The sequence below is a fragment of the Neolamprologus multifasciatus genome, chromosome 16, assembly GCF_963576455.1.
Source record: "Neolamprologus multifasciatus chromosome 16, fNeoMul1.2, whole genome shotgun sequence".
NCBI lineage: Eukaryota > Metazoa > Chordata > Actinopteri > Cichliformes > Cichlidae > Neolamprologus > Neolamprologus multifasciatus.
Window position 1 is genome coordinate 25,056,241 of NC_140454.1, and position 23,574 is coordinate 25,079,814.

General features: G+C 39.2%; 1 protein-coding gene across 3 annotated transcripts; it reads right to left on the minus strand.

Annotated features, from left to right (window-relative positions):
• Positions 1–16: 16 nt before the first annotated feature.
• On the minus strand, positions 17–21,811 carry agpat3 (1-acylglycerol-3-phosphate O-acyltransferase 3). 3 transcript variants are annotated; one of them, XM_085134553.1, is made up of 10 exons: positions 21,578–21,811; positions 8,291–8,348; positions 7,885–8,115; positions 7,063–7,232; positions 6,794–6,955; positions 5,194–5,347; positions 4,997–5,099; positions 3,877–3,952; positions 2,937–3,135; positions 17–2,626 (listed from the first exon to the last, which is right to left on the minus strand). In XM_085134553.1, the coding sequence occupies exons 3-10, from the start codon at positions 8,060–8,062 to the stop codon at positions 2,535–2,537; spliced, it is 1,134 nt and encodes a 377-aa protein (XP_084990679.1). In that variant the 5' UTR covers positions 8,063–8,115; positions 8,291–8,348; positions 21,578–21,811; the 3' UTR covers positions 17–2,534. The 3 variants fall into 3 exon arrangements, with proteins under 3 accessions (XP_084990679.1, XP_084990680.1, XP_084990678.1); XM_085134554.1 differs by lacking the exon at positions 21,578–21,811 and adding an exon at positions 20,765–21,539; XM_085134552.1 differs by lacking the exon at positions 21,578–21,811 and adding an exon at positions 16,335–17,277.
• Positions 21,812–23,574: the final 1,763 nt, after the last annotated feature.

Genomic DNA, 23,574 nt, shown 5'->3' on the forward strand with positions numbered 1-23,574 from the left:
GTCAAAGGAGTAGGAGTTGCTTTGTGATTAAATCCTTTAATATTCTCAAGTGTTTAAAATTGAAGAAAACATAAAAACAGCTGTAGAAAACAAAACAAAAGCTGAGGCGAGAGGTTCCACTAACTGGATTATCTTTGAGATTTCAGAAAATCGTGCAGCTAATCTAGTGTTGTAAATGTTAACGTCACATTTGATCGTATTTAGGAATTAAGAAAATGGGGAGGGAAAAAAAGACATTTGTAATATTTCTTTACTGAATAATAAAAAAAAGCATCCAGTGTTAAACATTTTTGCAAATACTGGTTTGCACTTCTCAGCAGCATCTTCTGCTTAAGAACCTGATTCATACTAAATAAGAGGATTTGATGGGCTGAATTTCTATCTGGTTGTTGGTTTTGATTTGATGGAAAATAGAAGAGACAAGTGAGGATCATAAAGCTTTTACAAATATTTAAAGTAATCTCAAAGTATCTGTGTAAAAATGTGGATTAATTAAAAACAGGTTTCCTCACAAGAGCTGACTACATCCATACCAACCACCCAGCTCTACTAGTACATATGTTTATGTACTTAAACAAAAACTTTCAGTCCTTCACTACCACAGCGGTTAGCGTCTATGTTTTCACACAAAAACATAAGCAGCACTAATTAAGGCTTGCATGAAATCTGTAGTTAACTAAAGAAAAAGGGAGGTATAGGACATTTAGCTGCTGAGACATTATGATTATTAAAAAAAAAAAAGTAGGATAAACACTACATGTGGCACGGGAAGGTAAGGAGAGCGCACAACATAAAAATACCCCCTCCCCATCTTTTTCTACCATTAGCTTTTATGTTGGACCTCGAAACATGGCTCAAAAACTGTACTGTACTGTAGCAGCCAACAGATAATCTGAGATATAACTACAAGCAGTCATGTTTGGGATGCTAAAATCCAGAACTGTATGTGCTTAAGCAGCTGTCTTTAACTGATGTACACAGGATGCCTTTAAAAAAAACAACCAACCAACCAAACAAACAAAAAAAAATGAAAACTGGACTTTAAGTTGTTTACTCAGTTTGGGGGATCAAACCAAACAAATGCATGCTGCTCCACCATGCATCACTGTAATGGGAGGGAGGGAGAGAGGGTGGAGAGGCAAGTGAGATGTTGGTGCTTGTTTTAAAGGGGTGGCGGATAAGCAATCCCTTGCCTGAGCAAGCCTGACTTAAGGCAAAGGTTAAAATATCAATACTACAGTCTAAATATCAGGAGAGCAAATCAATATGCTTTCAGATGTGTGGCTACATGTTGGTGACCTTTTCCTGGATTCTGGCTCCAATGACAGGTGAGTCATGACTGGTAATCGGCGTGGGTGGCATGTTGAACCTTGCCAGTGTTTGGTTCAATTCACATCACATTTAGGAGGTCAATTGAAAATGAATGAGAACATGTATGCAAGCTAGTAAATGTAAAAAGACAGAAAACAAAAACTGAAACGTGTCTGTGGGTTTGGGTTCTGAGGGGTACAAATGAGACCTGTAACAGATGGTAGGTATCCTTGATAAGGACAGTTTTCACATTCAGAGCCCTTGATGTAAGTTTGACACCAGCCTTTCCTAACCAAGATGTAAAAGGGGTCAGAACATCATGATCACAGCAGTAAGATGAAACAGTGATTTTACCACATGTACACCACTAAAAATGATGTGGAATTTTGATTCTCCGCCCATGCACGTCTGTTGCTATCCCAGTACAATCAAGGTGAACTGTATCGGATTGTTTGTGTCAAAATAATTACAAATTACAAGGGGGGTGGGGGGGAACCTTTTCACCTTCACTGTATTGGTATAGTTGTGCTCAAAGGCATATAAGAACCTTAAGTATGTGGCTGGCTATATACAGCTAAAACTGGTAAATTCTGCATGATTTTGGGTGAAGTTGACCCTGTTAAGGAAAACCAGGCTGGGCCTCAAGGCACCGATTCCCATTACAAGTCCCACTCAGTGAGAAAAGGGAGGGAGATGTCCTGTATGTTACACACTGCTGTTGTGGAAATGCGCCTCAGCTGGGATGGAGGTTAGAGATTAGAAATATGTATCGGCTCGTGTTCTGTGGACAAAAAAGAAACAGCGTGTCACCCACTACACATTGGCTGATGACTGTGACAGGAAAACGAGGTAGGAAGTGGTAGTCCATGTGAGCTCAGACATGTTAGAAGCTTAATGTTGGGTGTTACTGAGATTTAATGGGATCTGGATTGAGGGGGAGGTGGTGGCTAACTGGATTTAGAAAGATGCAGGAGAATACAGTGCTGCATCTCCCCCTCGTTATAATCTGTGATACACCAGAGAACTTGGACCCCAGACCCTCTATACTCCCTCACCCTAGTGCCACTAGAAATGTTAGGTCTGGCTTCTATAATGTTTTCACAGCTGGGACTCCTCCCCAGCCTACCAACTGACTCGACAGTAGGAGGAGAATGGAGTTGGGATGGGGTGAGACACCGCAGGGTGGCCAACAGAAACGGCCATTCACAGGAGGGAGCGACACTTTAGTTTTGTTTCTTGGCCTCTTGGTTGCCGTAACTGGAACCTGTTTTCTTCACCTCAGTGACCCCTATGAGGCGGCGGATCGCTATAGAGGCTGTAGAGAGAACAAAGGAGAAGGGGGGGGGGGGGGGGACACGACACACACAACAGGTCAGGAAAAAAACCTCACGAGCTTTAAATGAAACAAGCTACATCAGTTTTCATTCTGGGCAGGTGACTGGTTGAATTATACATCCATGACTGACCAACATCAGAACAGTCAAGTACCCAAAACCACAGGAGCTAAAGAACTTACACTTTACTCTTTTTGCAAGTACAATTAGTGCCAAAAAAGAACCTTGAGAAGTGCAAAATACTAACAGGACATGAGCGGCAAACTGTCTAAAAGGTAAGGTTTGACCTACCTACGATGAGGAAGAGTATAAAGCCAATAATGAGGAGAGGTGAGCCACTGACGACCACTCCGCAGGCAAAATTGATGAGTGGTGAAAGCAGCAGTGTTGCCCAAAACAGGAAGTTGAGCAGCGTCCACAGCCTGCGCGGTGGGATAATTGTTGGTCCCGGGAACTTGCCTTCCTTATTGTACATTTCCTGTAAAGCATCCTGGGAGTTGGGAAAGATAGTGGTTACCTTTGTGCTTAATTCGACATCTGATTAAAAATAAAATAAAAATCAGGATACGAATTCTAGGAGAAAATAAAAAAATAAATGGACCCTAGTCATGCTGTGGGGGGCAGTGTGTTGATATGATACATAGTTCTAAGGGTCGTCACCACCTTTATTTTCACATCCTGCATAAGAAACGTCCTTTTCAGGATATCAATACTATCAACAGGCAAAATTATGGGATAATGAATGGTTTTATGAGTGTAAACATGGCTTCAGTTATGTGGCCTTCAGAGTCACAAACTGTGTTTTTGACATACAAAGTAAGAGAGCAGTTTTTCACCACAACCTTCAAAACACCTACTGACGTAATGTCTCTTGGAAGGATGGAATTTACCACACTTTAGTCTGAGACGAGTTCTCATGACCCAACACCTAATTAAGATACTTTAGTTTATCCTTTAATTTGTCACCTGCTCAGTATCCACAGGTTATGGTGTCTGAGTGTACCTCCTGTAGCTTAATGACGTTAACAAGTTCAAGAGTTGTTAATGTTGGGGGGGATGGTTAGATTGGACTTGTCAGTGAATTCTTTCAGCAACAATGGGAAGTGAAAGGAAAATTTCCATGACACTGGGTACTAACCCCCCCCCCCTTCCCCCATATCCCCAAAACAACAAAGCTGTTACCCAAATTAACAGTGATCTGGCATTTTAGGAGTCTTTAATGTGAGATTACCTTCTCCTGGTACAGCTTGTGTAACCAGTTGGCACACTCCTGCTCATCGTCTGGTATATCCTCCACAGAAAACCGCCTGGATGTAAAACAGCAAATAACCATTGGAAGCAGATACAGTTTACCTTCAGTGTCTCAATATTTGGAAACAGGCACATAATGAATAAAGTTATGAATGAGAGGATATCCTGCAGCTAGAGTCGACCACTTCAAAAAGACCTTGCTAATTTATGCAGCATTTTGCGGAGGAATGGACAAAGCAAAAAGTATTAAATTGAACTGAAATAGAGAAGCAGGAGATAAAAATATGTAGAGTGCTGTGGCCTTTATAGTTCATCAGGTTTCATTGGAAAGAAACACAAAAAATGTGTTTGTTTTCCAGTTTTGTTCCTTTTCCAGCTGTTAATTATTTTGCTCATGATTCTGGTTGATGGAATGACAGGCAGCTAATGTGTGTCTGAAGGCCACTACACATTCAGCACAACAAAAAGCAAACCACAATCATAGCCACACCAAAATAATCACTGTCGAGATAAATTCACATACACAGCACTACGGCACTTTTTAAACAACCCTATCAGGTTAATTCAAAAACTTAAACATATCTGCTGAGCAGTTTGCGCGCGCACACACACACACACACACACACACACACACACACACACACACAGTCTGTAGTAGCAGCTTCTTGCCACCAGGTGCCTCCCTCTTCCCAAACACAATTCCCTCTGATACATGAACATTATCATACTAAGTGATTTCACGTCACTAAAATAGTATTTTTACCCGTCTTGAGTCAACCTGACCTTGAAACTAAAAACAAAGTGTCCACCACCCTCCTGCTTTTAGCTTTATTTAAGTAAAATCACACTAGTGCTCCAATCTGTCTGTCTTTAACAAGCTCCGAGCTCAGGGGAGCACCCTGGCCATTAAAGCTAATGTCCTGGAGTCTAGCCAGTCTCAATGCCTCTTTGATTATTACAGGACAAGATGCAGTTGGGAGGAGGCCAAAATGCTTAAAACTCATTTATTCTAGTTTACTTGAAGAAACCGCTGAGAGTGCAGTGCCTTATTACAAAAAGTGATTGTTCAAAAGTAGAGAGCGGGCATCAGCGGTGCTTACCTTACAGACATATCAGCTTTGTATTTCTTGCCATTGACAATGCCCAGGAGGGTGGGAGTCTGGTTGTCTTTGAAATTCAGAGTCACATCATACACAGCAGTCACTGTTGAGAGAAAGAAGAGCAGGCTGTAAGCAAAATACAAAATAAAAGAAATGCTCTGAATATTGTTTTTGTGTGACTTGCGCGTGAATGCCACCTGTGCCCTTAAGACACTGCAGTGTGGTGGTGAATCCTTTGGTTCGGGGTAATAGGTGATATTTGAGTATGGGCAGGCCTTTACTTTCTGCAACCTGCATACTGATTTGGTGCTTTTTCTCTGTAAAGCGGGTGCCCTCGCAGTACAGCAGAAACTGTAGAGAGAAAGGAGGAAGAGTTGTGTTAACACACACACACACACACACACGCACACTTAACAAAATGAAAAAAAAAATCTCCAGCTTAAGGTGACCTCTTTTATCCTGACCCATCCACTACCCTACTTCTGTTAGCTGAAGTACAAATCAAGGTCAACTCAATTTAACAGTACGCTAAAATACAGTCAACTCAGGATACCCGTTTGTGCCATCAACTTGTTGTGTCAGTCTGGGTTTTCTGAATCTGTCCATTAAAAAGGTGCCGTTTTTGGCACAAGATAATCATCATAGCTAACAACAAACTATAATCTTGAAGGATCAGCTATGTTACTGCAGCCAGTATTACAGTAGATGCAGTTGAAAACATTAGATCTTTACAAGTTTATAGACTTGTCAATAGCATTCCTCCTTAATGAAGGCAGGCGCAGATCTGACTGGAATTACTACATTGTGTAAGACAATTTTCTTTCAGCTGCAACCCTGACAGTGTTAAACAGTGTGAAGAGCCAGGTAAAAAACAAAGATAATTAATACTTATTGGCTGATTTGCAAATCTTATTTCACATCACCAAGCTGTAGCTATACAAAGCCATATCGAACAACAAAAGTAATTTGAAGATGAAACAAGGAAGGCATTTGTTTCCTCAACTGTATCGCTAATTCGTGGTTGTTAGGGAAGCCACAGAGTGGCTCTGCACAAGCAGGACCTTCTGCATTTACCAAAACCACCCAAACCATGGAAATACAGAAGAAAACAAAAAAAAGGTGGAATTCCTTGCTAAACTCAAATCCTGCTATTTACTCTAGGCCTAAGCTGTCACCAGGTAAAACATGATGGATGTAGAGAAAATGTACGTTTTATTTATTTATTTATTTTAAAGACAAAAGAGGCATTTGTGGTCTGAAGCATAATGAATGTCTATTCAGTCTGTTCACGCACAGTGGATACTTGTGTTCATGATGTCTGACAGAAAACAAACAAACATACAAGCTCATGTTGAGGCCCTTCAAATAACGCTGCTGTACTCAGAACTATTCGTGTATCACTGCCAAGATAAATTCAGTAGAAAGAGAAACTGGGGCAAAGGGCAGAAACTACAGCATCAGATAGATTATAGATCATTCTCTTTAAAAGTCTAAAAATATTTTGTTATGTATGTTCCATCTTATCTTAGTTTGGCTGTGCAGTGATTACTCAATTTGCAGGTGACAGTTGATGCTACGACTAGTTTAACTTAAAAGAATTTACAACCTTGTCTGAACTGTTAGAATCACAACACCCATGTAACTTGAAATCAGCAACAATCCACTGCAACTCGAAGAGGATATTTCACAATCTTGATTGAGCAACTGGGTTGCAATTGAGACAAGTATTTGTCTGTAAGATGAACTTTTACACCTAAACCACAGTCCAGGCGACGGACAAACTGTGACTGTACCTACCCACATATATTCAGGATAGTCTTTGAGCCTGTCTAGGCCTTTGAAGACAGTGTTTCGGTCCTCTTCCCACTTTCTTTTGCAGAAAACAATTTCTAGAAAGTACCACGTCCAGCCAATTAGAGGGACCTTCAGGAGCTCATGTTTGGCTAGCACTTTTGAACTCTAAAGAAGGAGGAGAGACATTTTTATACAACTCTGACTTCTCTCTTAAGACAAAAGCAAATAATGTTGATAAATGTTAATCATTTAAAGTGTGGTGCTCAACTGACCCCTAAAACGCCATATCTTTCACACATAGTCCATCCACACAGAAAGTCAATCTCAAAGTTGTGGTTGAGGATGATGATGACATGCTCCTTGCCAAACTTGTCCACCGTAGCCTGATCGGTGTATAGGGTGCATTCTGTGCCCGACCACCACTCCAGCAGCATCACCAGCTCTGCACAGTGACGATGACGCAGCAGGAACATTAAAAAGTTAGAGAAAATTCATCACTTGGAGCATTTTCAGTGTAAACAACACAATGTACTACATGGAAGTATATTTGTGTTACATTATATTTATATTAATCCCTCAAAACAGTCTCTACCAACCCTGCAGAGAATTATCAGCAAATCTTTGCGTGTTTAGGATTCGTGTAATTTTAGATAATTACTCTGGAGCACATTTAATGTCTGTCATAGGGTTAATAAAAGCAGCTGAAGTCATTAACAGCAAAAAGCTCACTTTAGTAAGCAGCTGACAGACAATTTTAATGAGTAACTGGTGAAAATTGTGGAGGCTGTAGCTGCTAAGGACTCATTTAATTTAGCTAAAAGGAGACTGAATATAAAGCCCTTCTACACAGAAAGTGTTTCAAACATTCAAGTGGAAAATGCAGCTGAAACCCTTTCTATGTAGACACAGCATAATATCCAACAGATGGCCCAAACACAGCTCATTGTATGTGACACTATTGCCAGATTTGTAATTATTTGCAATCTGTGAATTTCAGAATCAACACATGACACCTTTTCTTGTTTACATATTTAAAAGACAATTAGCATTTCTACATAAACCTGCAGCAACACACGAGAATCATCTATACTCACGGCTCCAGAGGGAGTAGGAGAGCCGGCAGTTGATTCTGCGATAGAGCTGCCTGTTGATCGGCCAGAGGATGCAGGTGCACAGCTGAATGAAGTTTATAATGAGGCCGCTCACCACAAACACAAAGCCCATCAGCAACTGCAAGATGAACAGGCTCTTCAGGTAGGCCAGCAGAGCCATGGCTGAGGAGCCTGGAGGGCTGAGTGGGCTCCTCTCTATACACTACGACCAACCTGAGGAGGGAGCAGAAAAAGAAGGTGAGCACAGTGAGTGCAAAAGGAAAAAAGATATGCAGGGTACTAAATAAGGAACAGATCAGTGTAAACACAAGGTTATCAGGTGTTTGTGTCAGGTGATCCTCAGGCAAACATGCTTTAAGATGGTCAAAAGGGCAATAATGACTCTTACCACGGTGGAGTCCTTTTACAAGCCCCGTTTACACGGCCCTTCTGCCAGCACCACAGACCTGTGAACAACAGCAGAGGATAGGCTCAGGCAACAGTGATGGGAGTCAGGCTAGACTGCAGAGCCATTACAGCAGAATTTAATAAATGTATAGTGCCCGTTTCAAACAGGATGAATTATTTGAGCTAATAACATAAGGAGGCCAGAGACAGATATTGTTCTTCAGTGTGGGTGAAAGGCGAATCAAAAGGAGAAGGCTATGAAACCCGACTGACCAAGGTTTCATAGCCTTTACAGCCAAGTTTCGACACTGGATATAGCTTCAAAAATTGCATCTACGTGAATGTATGTATCACAGAGCTTGTGCAGTATGCCAATATGCATGTGAACCGCTTCAGGACAAGTCTTGCAAAGTAACGTGTCACTATTCATACATAATTGATGTCAAAGATGAGCTGATATCATCATCATCATGGATGAATTTTCAGCAACAGTCACATGAGTACAAAGCTGCATAGCCCTCAAATTTCAAAATTTTAGACAGGAACCTTAAATGCAAAACAAATATTTCCACAGAGAACATCTTAAAAAAATGTTTTAACCAAATAAAACTGAACTGACAGCTTCAAATCTCTTCTTCTATGGTGAATCAAATAAAAATGATAAAGTAGTCAGCGCTTTGAAGACATCATCAACCTGAACATAATTTAAGTTTACGAGCCAGAAGCCCGCACAGAGGCCCGGGTTACTGAGTCCTGTCTGGGCTTGTGATTTTCTTGTAGCTTCTCCATTTTCCTCCAGTAGATGAAGTGGGAACATCTGATTGCCCAGAGGTTAGGGCACGATAGTTAGCTCTGAGCTGCTGTATGCAAGTCTTTATGAATACAGATAACCAGTTGATGAAAATGAATTGAACTCAGTATTATTCACAGAAGATGTAAATACATTAATCTGTGTGCTACCAGATGTTGTTCTCTTAAATAACGCTTTTCTACTCTGAGCACTTGCCTCATTCACCTAGTCACACAAGCACTTTTGTGCTTTCTAACATTCACACAGTCACACTCTGAGAGCAACTTCGGGTTAGTATCTTGCACAAGGATATTTGGCATGCAGACTGGAGCAGGGATCAAACTACCAACCTTGCAATCCTCTACCTCCAGTGCTACCTCATATAAGGCAAGTTAAATTAAATGTAAACATATAGAACCAAATAAAACTAACAAAACTTTCTAAAGATACAATGGAAAATAATTGAATAAATAATTCCAGTGTATAACTGAAGTTAATCAGGAATCAAGTAGTGAACTTGAAGGAATTAATTCAGCAGAAGTAAAAGTAAAACTCTTCTCATTATGAAAACTAAAGTTGTTTTTTTTTTCACAAACATAACTATTTGTGCCAGCAACATCCACATGAGTATTCAGTTGCATAAACTAACATAACTGTGTCAGAAAACAAGCAAAAAGGGAAGCTGTGTACTGTCTGCCTGCCTGCTGAACAAGGGACAAGCAAACACTGTGTGCTTGGTGAGCGTCCAAATGACAACAGGCTTCAACCACAATCTTCAACATGTTATCCGAAACGACTTGTTTCTTGTTCCCATCAAATATACACAGCATGTGTAACCAGTAGAGATGGCACAATACCACTTTTTTATGTCCGATACCAATATCATAAATTTGGATATCTGCTGATACCGATATGAATCCGATATAGTGTTTCTTTAATCAATAAAACTGTTTATTTTTAATATCTTGCTGCATTTTGTATAAGTTCATACTCAAGTTTAAATAAACAACAACACTAAAGCTATTTTGTTATACCTGTATGTAAAAAATACACTGCACCCAAAATATTTCATAGTTCAGCAATACTGATCAATCTAATAAAGTTAAACCTACTCCATCCTACCTATTCTGGTATTTTAAAGAGTACTTAGCAGAAATATTAAGAAACCTAACTAATAGGGTTGCAAACTCCCAGCAAAAAATAAATAAATAGGGAACCACCCTCCACCTCATGATGCTTAATCGACTTAATCAACTTTCCTTTGATGCAGCGTAAAAAAAAAATAAAAAAAATAAAAAAATGCACAGAAATAAATTATTTTTCAAGAATAATTAAATAGATGGTATCTTACCCAAAGGAAAAAGTAGTATAGCTTATAGGGTATATTAGACTTAACAATTACTATATACACTAATGGACTTCTATATATTTTACATAAGATTAAAACTTTGGGTGTAAGATTCAGATAATTATTTATTAAAAGCTCGACATTTTAAATGAGAATAAGAAAGAAAAGTATGTCTTTGTGCCCCCCTTTTCCCTGTTAATGCCCTGTTGGCCTCCCTGGCTAAACTTTGCTAGATCCGTCCCTGCACAGTTACCAGCCGTCAGCTACATAGAAAAAGATCCTGGTGTAGAAAGTAATATTAAATAAATTCTAACAACAGCTTATCAAGCTTAAATGTGCTGCTGTTATTCAGCCGCTGGTTTCCTCTTTCTGGTGCAAAGTGGGCCAAAAACAAAGAAGACAGACGGACTCGCAACAGAAAAGCCGATCAGCTGATCATTAAGCAGTTTCATGATTGAAGTAGCAGCAGGAGAGAGAGAGAGAGAGAGAGAGAGAGAGAGGCAGTCGCTCCATATATCGGTTGTTAAGCTTAACGTGGGAATGCTTTACAAACATTCAGAGATGAACTTACACACTTGCTTTACTTCTCTCTGGGATAACTTCCTCAGAGATTAAATGCTGGTTTGGTAGCGAGGCTCCAAATACACTGCTCCTATGTGCTATGGTTATGAGCTGAGTTACGCCATGTCGCAAGTTTTGTGAGGTGCTTTTTTGATATTTAGTGGATTGGATTATATTTTTTATTTCTCTCCGATATCCGATCCAGTAATTTACATTTTATCGGACCGATACCGATACGTAATATCGGATCCAGTACCCATCCTTCACAAATAACGTAGACTGAAGACAACGTGTGAATCAGTTAAGAGGGCTAACAAACTTCTAAATTGAGTACTTTATCAATTACAACAAATTATACAACTGTAATAAAAGAGGCAAAATTATGAAGTAACCCAATCTACTGCATTAGCCCTTTTCCAAGACTGCAACAGACTTCTTCAACGACCATCACAGTGAAGAGCAATCCAAACAGTTTTTCATACACACCTAGTGTGTATGTGTGCGGACACAAACCTAGATTACAGTGTATAGGCAACAAGTCTTATCTGGTGCACTCACTCTCTCACACACTGCAACCATATATATCAATTTAGCAGTCTGGGTGTAAAGAAAATTAAATCTTAAATGCACACCTGCAGAAGTTTGGTTCAGTCCCGTCAGACCATCAACATAAACGTGTTTACAAATCTCTGGACCAAGCATGCACTAACTCTGCATTATGTTACAGATGTGATCTTTGGTCATGCATACAGCATGATAGGGAGGGTGAAGTTAAATACTGCATATTTGTCTTATGGCTGAGATGGGTTAAGAAACACTGTGGTTAATGAGGAAGTCCAGAATAAGTCGCCACGAAGCATTAATAGCAACTACACAAGTAGTCTATAATAGGCTTACTGATAAACTGCAATTCAAGCTTTAAGTTTATACCTTACCTGTGACTGTCAGTCAAATTAAAAGCACAAAAGAGGATTTTTATACGATTATTTTTATTTCTCTGTTTTAACTTCTACCAGGCGAGAAATTTGGGTGTAGTGATGGATGCAGACCTAAACTTAGAAAAACACATCAAGACAATAACAAAATCAGCTTACTATCACCTCAAGAATATATCAAGGATAAAAGATCTGATGTCCCAACAGGACCTGGAAAAACTAGTCCATGCATTCATCTTTAGTAGGCTTGATTACTGTAACAGCATCTTTACAGGTCTACCTAAAAAAAATCAGTCAGACAACTACAGCTCATTCAGAACTCTGCTGCTCGAGTCCTCACTAAGACCAAAAAAGTGGACCACATCAGTCCAGCTCTGAGGTCTTTACACTGGCTGCCTGTCCGTCAGAGGATAGACTTTAAAGTTCTGATGCTGGTCTATAAAGCTCTGAATGGTTTAGGACCAAAATACATCAGTGACCTCCTGACCCAGTATGATCCTTCCAGATCCCTCAGGTCATCTGGATCCGGTCTTTTATCAGTTCCCAGAGTCAGAACCAGACACGGAGAAGCCGCATTCAGCTTTTATGCTCCTTATATCTGGAACAAACTCCCAGAAAGCCTCCGATCAGCTGAAACACTCAGTTTATTTAAATCCAGGTTGAAGACTCACCTGTTCTCAGCTGCATTTGAATAAAGCACCAAATCCACACTTAGGCTTAAATTTCAAAACTCACATTTTAATTACTGATTTTATCTACTGTTCTGATTTTATCTGTTTTGATTTTATATACTGTTTTGTTTGTTTGTTTGTTTGTTTGTTAATTAGTTAGTTTGCTTGTTTTAATCAATTTTAAATCATGCTTTTTATTTGTTTTTGTTTCTAATGTCTCTGTAAAGCACTTTGAATCACCTTGTTGTTGAATTGTGCTATACAAATAAACTTGCCTTGCCTTGCCTTCTAACTGCTAATTTTATAACTGAACAAATGAAAGCACAGTGTTTATGTAAAATAGTGAGTCCATGTTTTAAAAAAAAAAAAAAAGTTTACAAGCCAAATCAGTGAGACTTTTGTTAATGTTTTTACAGCTAAACGCCTTAACCTTTTCTTGGAAGATTTAACTTTGCACACTGATAGCAGCTGGTTGTAATGTTTGGCCACAAGCTGCCGATGGAGAAGTTCCCCAACCTTAATTTGCATTGGCAACCTGCAGCGACTATGAGTGTGTATGCACGTTAGCTCAGGCGAGTTACTTCTACACACATCGTGAACTTTGTCCCAGTTTTACTCCACACACAGCAGATGTTCCCCGTGCAGCGCTGGAATCAAACTGAGTCACCTCAAACTTTCACTCAACTCCAACTCTCGGCCATGATTCACAGGACAAACTCAATTTTACACACCAGCAATCAAAAGGCACACAGCACATTTAAGAATTAACTGGCCAAAAAAACGAAAAAAAGAAAAGGAAACTTCCTAACTTTTTCTCATAAGCAGATCTTTTTAAAGCTAAACATGTGAAACTGTATAATTTACACATTTACTTGAGAATTCACTTGCATACAGTTTTTATTTAACATTTTTATGGAGCCAATTAATTGGTTTTAACATTGGTAGCCACTAAGTGTTTTTCTATTGTGTTATTTTAATTTTGTTCCAGTTAAATGTTCAAAGATGGTTTAAGGGAGACTTTTTTAAACTGCATTAACTATTATAAACTTGTATAGCCTTGATCATCACTAAAAATCTTACTTACCTTCTACAAATATGTTAAGGAGATGACTTGAAACATGCCAGTAAACAAGACATGTACTGTTGACACAGTAAATGGTTTCTACATTTTTTTCAAACATCTTTGTGCAGTGAAAGTTCTTTTTCAAACAACACCATGATCATACAGTGTTCTGTGGTAAGAAACCTGGTCTTCTAAGGCTGTATTCAGTGAGAAATCTACAGATGACATGCACCTCACTGGAAATGTAACTACAAGTTAGATCAACACAGCTCACTATTGTGAGCGGAACCACCAATTCATTCTGTACATTTCTAGCTATTTTTGCACTGCAGATTTACATTAATCAGTGAAAATGTCTCTATATACAGTATAATAATCATAGCATCAATATAAGACCACAAAGTCCAGCATGATTCTTGGAGGGAGATTGCTAAAAGTACTGGAACGGATGTGAAACAATGTATAAAGAAATGGAATGATTTGAGACAAATACATTTGAAAGAGAGAAAGTCACATTTATTTATTTATCTATCATAGCTAGCACTGGATATTAAACACCGAGACACCGCCACAAGGTAATTAACATCAGCCACATAGGTTACATCGTAGGTTCTATAAAGGCCTGAAGTCTAAATCAGGCATTACAGACAGGATGACTACGAGTCCTCTACAACATACATGTTCACTCCATTTGGACTTTTTTCTGTAGGCTACTGTAATGTATTGGTACTGCAATAAAACCATGGCAAGGCAACTCATTCTGTCAGGTGAACCGGCCAAGTGCCTGATTGGATCAGTGTTCGATGTCAGCTATTTAGGTAAGTAGCTCAGTGTTAAGACTACTGCTTTAACTCTTTAAAGCCAGTCGGAGCCGGCACGCTCCGTTTTGCGTAACTATTTTTAAATCCCTGTAGAACCGGAACCACGTAAGCTAGCGCAATAATTTTTTTTTGCATATGAAACCGGAGGAGTTGTACTTACATCTTATGCCATCAGCTTGTCCTAGGTCACGGTTTCCTTCCACATATAGCTTTGCAAAAATTGCATAAAAAGCGCTTGCAGTAACAAAAACATAATATTCCAGAGACACACTTTGCTGATCCGATCAGCTGTTCGTAACACTTCCCACATTGAAATAGACGTCAGCGCGAATGAGCGCATGTCCGCCATTACCCGAAACCGGAAGTGATGTCATTTTCGTGGAATATGTAGCTTTTTACTTGTAGGCCTTAAAAGCCTATACTGGTGTTTTTATAAGTCATGTTTGACTTATGCTTTTCTGAATAGTTGCTAGGATGCTTAGAACTCAAATTGCACTGCTGGAAATAGTTTATTTTGATCCACATGCCGTTTTCTTTTTCAAATTTGCATTATAGGATTGTTTTTTGTTTTTTCTGTAGTATATAAATTGGTGCCAATTTCTGACAATTGGTGTATCTCAAAAATTTAACTATGAAGACACTCAAAATAAATTTCCTGTTGTTGTAAACTATTTCTTGCAACTTTTTTGTATTTAAAGGTTTGAGGGACAACCCTCTTAAATTTCTTCAAGTAGAAATATATGTAAAAAAAAAAAAAAAAAAAAAAAAACTAAAACGATTTTCAATTTTTTTGTTGTTTATTGCACTTTTTTGCAATTTATGTAGTTAATATGGACTTAATGCATAAAAATTATTAAAATTTGGGCTATAGCAGTTGTACTGATGTATAGCAACTTGAAATGCTCCCAAAAATGGCACTACAACATGTAAAAATATAAAGCAAGCTCTGGTGGCCTTGGTTCTATGGTAGGTCTTAAAGGGTTAATGCTCACATTCACCCTTTCCCTCAATAGGATGAGAATCTCAACAATACTGAGCTTAAAACACCAACATAGATTTAAGTCAAACAAAACATTTTTGTGCAAAAACCAAACATACTAACATAGAAATACTCTGGAAATTGAAGTTGGTCTGTCATACAAGACATCCAGAAAAACAGAGGAAAAACAGCTGGTGGATGTCCAGCTCCCTGAAGGTGATGGGCCCACCTGTAAGCCCACACAACCTGGAGGAAAGATTAGTACTGCTGACTGTGTTAAAGCTGCTTAAGGCTGGACAGCTGCTGCTGCTCTACATTACCTGAATATAACTTCTATACCAGCAAATACCAGCTGCTTGCTATAAGTCTTTAAAATGAGAAATGTGCATTTAGAGACACTAGTTAAATTATGGAAAAGTTCAACCACATCTTGGCAGGAACTGCTCCTCTATCAAAGCATTTTAATTATAAAAACTTACTTTGGCTTTCAAATGTATGTGCTCCACTTACAGCAGGGAACAGCCGAATGATGCCTAGGCTGGACTTCAACAGCTACTAGTCTCTAGCAAACACCTGGGTTTTTCCTGGCACTAAATTTGCATTTGGTGGGTGAAGTAACCACAAGTGATCTGACCTGACAGACGTCTGTGCACAGCCTGTTATTTTTTGGCTATCTGATAAACATTTTAAGCTTAAGGGAAAAAAAGCCCCACATTTGCTAACAATATTCCTTTGGTGGAAGGCCAAAACCTTTTTGGCGGTCATGAAAATATACCTAAAAATGGTAGGATGCATATTAAGTTGTACCATTGCAGCATATTAACGTCTTAATATGCTGAGAAAACAGGACATAACACTTGTCTCACATTCAACTTACCAGTAGACATAGTAGGCCATTGCCATGAACACCATTGCCCCACAGATCCCAGTGAAGATCATGACAGCACTCTGGTTCAGCATTTTGGCTTCTGGTATTCCACCAGTTCACAGCCAGAAAAAATATATACTAAAAACAAAACAAAGAAAAGGCCTGCAGATAGCAGAGGATAGTCACAAGCTGCCCTGCTTTGTCGCCATAATAATCCCACAGAAGGGAAGAGGGAGATTATGATGATGACAGCGAGAACACAGTCAGATCCCAAGAACCTGTAGGAGGAACTACCTAATCAGCACAAGAGTTTACCAGGGACCAATGAACTCGCCCATGAACTCAAGAGTTATTAAAAAGCATAAATCTTCATTTAAATCAGCATAAAGTAAACACCTCAATGAATTGTTATCAGATTCGGCTAAATAATATCAGAAGGAGGTCTAGGAAGACAGACAGCTCACTTCAGAAAGGAAGGAGTCACACATACTGTTTGCAGTGTCTTACAAGCATTCCCATCCTCTAATCCAGTGTATCAGATTAGTGCTGATTAGCAGGCTATGGGTACCCTGGATATGTCACATTCAATTAACATTAACAAAGAGGAGGCGTAGCCTCTGCCCAACCATAGTGAAGTAAAGAGAATAGCATTGTTACGCTAAAGTAACAAATCATAATTTACTGTATTGTGATTCACCTTGCCATAAACTGCTTGTTACTAACATCTTGCATCATGAAAGTGATGGGTTCAAAGAAATGATCAGCAATATCCTTGAAAAATCTCTTCATGTGATATCTAGTCGTGTTTTCTTATTGTTTTTTTACTGGCAAAAGATGGACCCTTTAGAGGATGGCTATATGTGTTACCACAATTTGTCAACGAGTCTGATTTACCTTACTTAACAGACGTCTATGAATTTTCTGGTATTTTTTGGTGATTTTGTTAAAACAAATCAATATATATTTAAGCTTGATTAACTGAAATTAACTGAAATTAACCCCCCCCCCCCCCCCCCCAAACAAATGCACATAATCACCTATTGCTTATGTTGTTTCAAACAGTGAAACATCAGCAATAACTTAACAACCAATCTCAGGCTATTGAATCGGTTAACAGTAACAAGCTGGTAGTGACAACAGACAGTTTTCAAAGATGGATGCAGTTAACATCGCGACATGCTTAATAGCTAAAAACCTGTTGATCACAAGTCATGTGAAAATAATGATATCATGGACAATCCTTTCTGAGACTTAGCATGAAACACCTCTGTAAACTGCACTCATATAAAATAAAACATTTAGTCAATTCTGTCTACACAATGGCAAGTCTGTCCACCTGTCAAAGCTGGTTGCCCATTAATTTCATATGCAACTCTAACCTGAATATAGAGATAGTATATGCCATGTGGGCATCCTCTTTCCTTGACAGTACCTTGGGTAAGGAAAGGATTTACTAGAGATCGCCATTACTCACCCACACAAAGATAGCACACAGGGCTAGCGGGCAAGTAACCAAAGGCTTCGGATACTTGCACACAGTTAATGTTAATGTGGACCGGACAAACTAGCAGACAGAGGCATAAATAAGCTGTCAAGTGATAGCTGAAGCGAGTAGGTTGACGTTACAGTACAGTTCTAGGGTCTTACCACCGGGTGTTAAAGCCAAATACCAACGGAGATAAAAATACATGTTGATAGCTGGACAATGAAGGTCATTCATATTTCAAAGCATGAAGAGCTCTAAATCCCTGCACAGCACTACTGAGTGTGTTTTAAAGCCACAACACTTACTACACAAGTGACAAATGTAATTCTTGGCAGCTAAAAGAACACTTAAAGTGCATTTCGTTTCTTTAATTATGATCATGCACGCACAGGAAAGAGCATATGCTCGAATAATGATAAAAATAATACAGCAAGGAAGATTTAAAGGTGAACTCAACCTGCTGTATTTGCCAAAAATGTGGCTCCAAATGTGAACCTGCCGGCTGAGCTCATGATCATATTAGCATATTTATACTGGTTTGTTTATGTGTGGAAAAAAGAAATAAAAAAGAAAAACTATGATCCTACTAACGTGTATTGGCTGTGTAGCCATCTGGGACCATTTAAAACTATGAAAATAAAGCAATCTCACCTTTGCATGGTGTCAGTATTACAATAATCACAGCAAGCATTATGGAAATCTAGTCAACCATTTTATGCAAAGCTTCTAGATAAAGGTTTATCACTGAGGTTAGGTGAAAAGCTGGCTGATGTAAAGAGCCTTGGATCATTTAAACATTAGGTCCTTCAACACAAGACTGTTTAAAGGTGGGAATATTATGCTGCTACTCCCCTCACTGTTCTGTATAAAACTACAAAGGTTAACAAAAAGAGGGTCAACTAGTAAGAGCAGGGAGAGTTATGTGAAATTCTTAGACAGTTTGAGTATGAATGCACTAGGCTGAATCTGAATGCAGGTAATGAATGCTACAAAAGTTTGACATTGTTCACCCCGATGACACTGCTTAGATAAAGTCTTAACACATGTCTCAAAGTCCAATAGGACAATACTATGCTTGATTACTAGATAAAGGAGATCAATAGGTTACGACTTGTAAACGAGCAAATCACAGCACTTTGGACCAACAGCTGGTTCAATTATTAATAGCATATATACGTCAACGATGCCTTTAGGTATAGGGCTGTGCGATATGACCAAAATCTCATATCCCGATATAAGACATCTATCGTCCGATAACGATAACGATTGTGCTCGCTAGCACAAAGTCCGATCTGATGTCCAACAGCTCTGATGTGGAGATATCGTGCTGGGTTTTTTTGAGCATTGACTGTAGCAGTGGGCAGAGCTATATTTTACCTAGCTACCCCAGCCTTCTTTTATTGACTGACTGTCGTTATCTTTGGTAGGATTCATGAATTTCTCCCTTTTGTTTCTTTGTACCATTGTCTTAAATCCTAGGAACTAGTGTTTTTACCCTTTTTTAAAATCCACCTTTTTCCCCACTGAAATCAAATTGAGTCTGGCATTCACCTCCTGCACCATCTAAACAAAAAGCACCATTGCCTCCATTAAAAAGGAAGAAAATCCATTACATTTTAGTGCAGAACTAGTGATTCTTTTAAAATTTCTATAACACGACACTGGTGCTTGTAGAAGATACACTTTTACTGCATTGTCAGCGTGTTTGGGATCATTGGTCATGCTGACAAATTAAATTGTGGATTATCAAATGCTTTCCATGTGATACTGCATGGTGGATCAAAGACCTGATGGGACTTCTCTGCATTCATAACGCCATCTATTTTGGCAAGATTTCCAACACAACTGGCTGACATGGAGCCCTAAACCACGACAGAGCCTCCGCTGTGTTTTACACATGTCTACAGACACTTATTGTTGCATCTCTCTCATTAACTCCTCTTTACATATTGACAACACCCTTTCCCTAAAATCATTTCAGGATAAAGCTTCAATGAAAAGTAGATGGCTCAGCTCATGTCCCTGTTTTGTTTGTCTCTTTTTTTTCTTTTTTTTTTAACGACATGACCTTCAGACCTATTCATCTGCTGTCTGTTTTTTTTTTATCCTGACACATCTTCTGTAAACTTCTTTATGAATGTTTTCAGTTAATAGCCGTTTTGGAATCCACTTGTTGGTTGAAAGTTGTAGGTCCATGTAAGCCTGTCAAACAATTATTTTTGACACTTTTTGTAGAATCAACTAAACAAGTGTAACTTGTTCTAGTAACAAAGTGCCTAAAGATACTACTTAAAATTGTTATACAAAACAACTTAGTAGAATAAACAACACTGGTTCTTCCCCAGCCTTAGGTTCCTTTTTTTTTTTTTTTTAATTTGTAAATGATTTGTGTCAGTGTTAAAGGACTTATAAAGCAAAAACAAAAAATATCATTCTTCTGAAAATCATCAGGTACAAGGACTGGACTGAGAATGAGTGTGAGTGTGAGTGTGTGTGTGTGTGTGTGTGGGGGGGGGGGGGGGGAGCAGTCAATGTCCAAAGAAAAACTTGAAGACCTGGAGCACTATTGCTCTTTAAAAACATAAATGGCAGCTCAAGACTTATACAGGATTCATTGACCTTGTAAAATTACTAAATAATGAATAGCAGCAGTGATCCAGTCTACATATCCCCCTCTCAAGGTCAATTAAAGGCATGCATAAACACCAACAAGTGGCCCTATATGGCAGTGTGAAGCAGTGCGTGCACACTTTACCATTCAATATTTAATATAAAAAAGTGAAGCTTTATTAACGGACTTCCCTTTTTCCCTTCTGGTTTTACTCTTAGTAGTATGAGACCAAGCTGTCTCTTGCACAAACAGTCACATTATCAACACTGGTTTAATTTAAAAAAAAAAAAAAAAAAAAAAAAAAATCCCCGTTCTGGTATAAAAATGCTGGGAGTTACTTGCCTGTCACGCACTGCTCGTCCAGCTGGTTAAAAGTGAGGTTCAAGAATAAAGTTAGCACGGGTTAAAACAGCCGCAGACTTCAATGAACTTTAGTAACCTCAAGAGTCGTACGAGATCTGTACGCAGGTCAACTCGGAGCCAGCTGGCGCATACGACGTAAAGCGTGACAGAGCGGGGGTGCAGTACAGCAACATTTAACTACGAAAAATGAACCCAGTCATAGTTTACCATGAACTCTAGCGTATCATACCTTAGTGTCAAAGTGTTGCAGCCCTACCTACTGTATCTGAATGCAAATGCTTAAGATGTCTGTATGCACCAGATGGGGCATGCCTGGGCTGATAGATGCTGAGAGACTAGCCAGCAGGTCCCTTCAATCCCACCACTGACACGGGTTATCTTTTGTCACACATGGCTCGGCTGCGGCCGTTAAGCTAACTGCTCTGTGAAGTCAAAGTTGCAGGCACACACACACACAATTCCCTCAGAAGAAGACATTAAAGAAAAAGCCACCCCAACCGTCTTAGCTACTGCCAATAGAGATAGTAAATGTGTGAACACTGGTTCGACTAAATGAGCCAAGCAGCCCAGGGAAGACAGGTGCTAACGGTACAAGCTAGCATGCTATATAAGCAACATCCACACAGCGAGGCTTAAAAATGTTTTCTGGCGACAGGATGGCGTCTATTAGATTGACTCTTTAGCTGCTAATCACTGCCAACTTTTTCCCCATCCTTTGTTAATAGGTACCCGTTATTATCTTAAGCTAGTTAGCCAATTCCCGTTAGCAGCCAATGTCAGTGTCAGCCTTACCTGAAGATTATTCGCTGGGGACTCGGTGGGTTTAGTTACACTTTTTCGCCGCTTTGTGGCCTTCTGGGGGCGTAAAATGAGCCTGTCAACAAACGTTGCCCTACTCCGTCGGTTTCCAGAGACGCAATAAAAATGACCTGAGGCAATAGGATTTGCAGGAGCTCTATTGTTTGTCGGTTAAAGCCCCACATTTCCTCCAAACCCATCTGAAGGTGGCCTGTCCTACATCCGGTCCAGCCCCTCATTCATTTTCACAGAGATGCACAAAAATACATAAAAACATGCACAGACGTACAGCAGCGCACTCCCGCCGCTGCTGCAAGTTTAATTACAGGTAAGAGCAGATAAAGGCCTATAATGTCTGTTTTTATTGATTTTTCTGCTACCATTTGCAAAGATATGTTTACTCCATACAGCGCAGCAGACTAGTGCAGCGATTTCTTGTCCAATCAAATTTAGGTTTTTACCCCCTTAAATTCTCTGTTTCAGGAAGAAAATCTGAATCTTCAGTTTAAAAAAAATGATATCATACTGTAACATCGAAAATAAAAGAAAGTCACTGTTTTTAAACTAGTTGGATTTTTTTAACATGACTACTATTACTAACTGTCTACATTATTACATATTAGCCATATACTCTCAGTACATTTTAGTCGACTTTACAATTTTGTCCCATATCAAGCTTTTCTACGCCTTCTTTTATCTAAAATTCTACCATTTTCTTGGCCTTGCATGCAAAATACTACATGAAGCTTCTATTTCAGCAATTTTATTCACGTACAGATTCCCGCTTTGCAGTGTCATGTCACTGTCTTTTTTCATTTCCTCAGCAAGTGTGCATGCTCGATTAACTTTAAGCCTCTTTAGCCCTCTGCTGGTGCATACCCATACCTGCAGCTACTCCGCACTTCTGTGGGAATCTAAACCTTCGGTCTCACAGTCATATCTGGAATAGTCAATATTATTTTCTTATTTTTAATTTTTCAGATTAATTTCAGTGTAAGTGTGCTCATAGCTGTTAAGTATTTTACAGTCATAGCTTCAGCATTAGTTTTAACTGTGGGGCCTTTGTCAGGACAAGCTTAATAAACACATGCACCAGAGTCCTTGTTGCATTGATAAAATGAATCAAATTCATCTACAAGCTGCCTTCTGTTGCATTTATGCCAGCTTCCCAAATATGGTTATCACAGCTTATTTTAGCCAGCTTTAGTCTGTACTTTCTCATTTCTCTAGTGTATACTGGCCCCGAATAAGAACTCGTTTTCTTTGTTGCTGTGATCGGGTTACAGACATGTTGGCCTGTCTGGTTATCTGGGCTAATGCTGGCTATTCATACTGTGGATTAGTGACAAAACACAGCCCTGTCACCCAGCCCTAATCACACAATATAGTAAGCACCTGCCAGGACGTGCTGACGTCTTTGTCTTTGTTCTTCCTTTCATATTCCCTTATTTCTTTTCATATTAAAATGTGTTCTCATTGGAGCACATGGATAAGATCCAGTTCAACTGTGGTACCTGATTTAAGCTGGTGAGCAATTACCTCTCCACAATGGCTCCAGTATCCTCCTTTACTTAGACTTAACAGAGAAAAACTACACTCACTGGACACTTCATCGGGTACGTCTGTTTAATTGGTCATTAACATTAATAAGAAATCGGCCATTCAAATGCCACCTGCTTAATGCATTTAGCCATGTTGAAATGATCAAGACGACCTGCTGAAGTTCAAACTCGGCATCAGAAGGGGAAGAAAGGTGTTTTAAGTGATTTTGAGCATAGCACAGTTGTTGGTTCCGGATGGGCTGGTCTAAGTGTTTCAGAATACACCGATCTGCTGAGATTTACCGAAACAACCATCTCCAGAGTTCATAGAGAATGGTCTGAAAAATGAGTGGTTGTTCCCTGAGCTATACTACAATGCTTTGTTGATAAGGAGAATGGCCAGACTGCTTCGAGCTGATAGGAAGTCAACAGTAAGTCAAATAACTACTC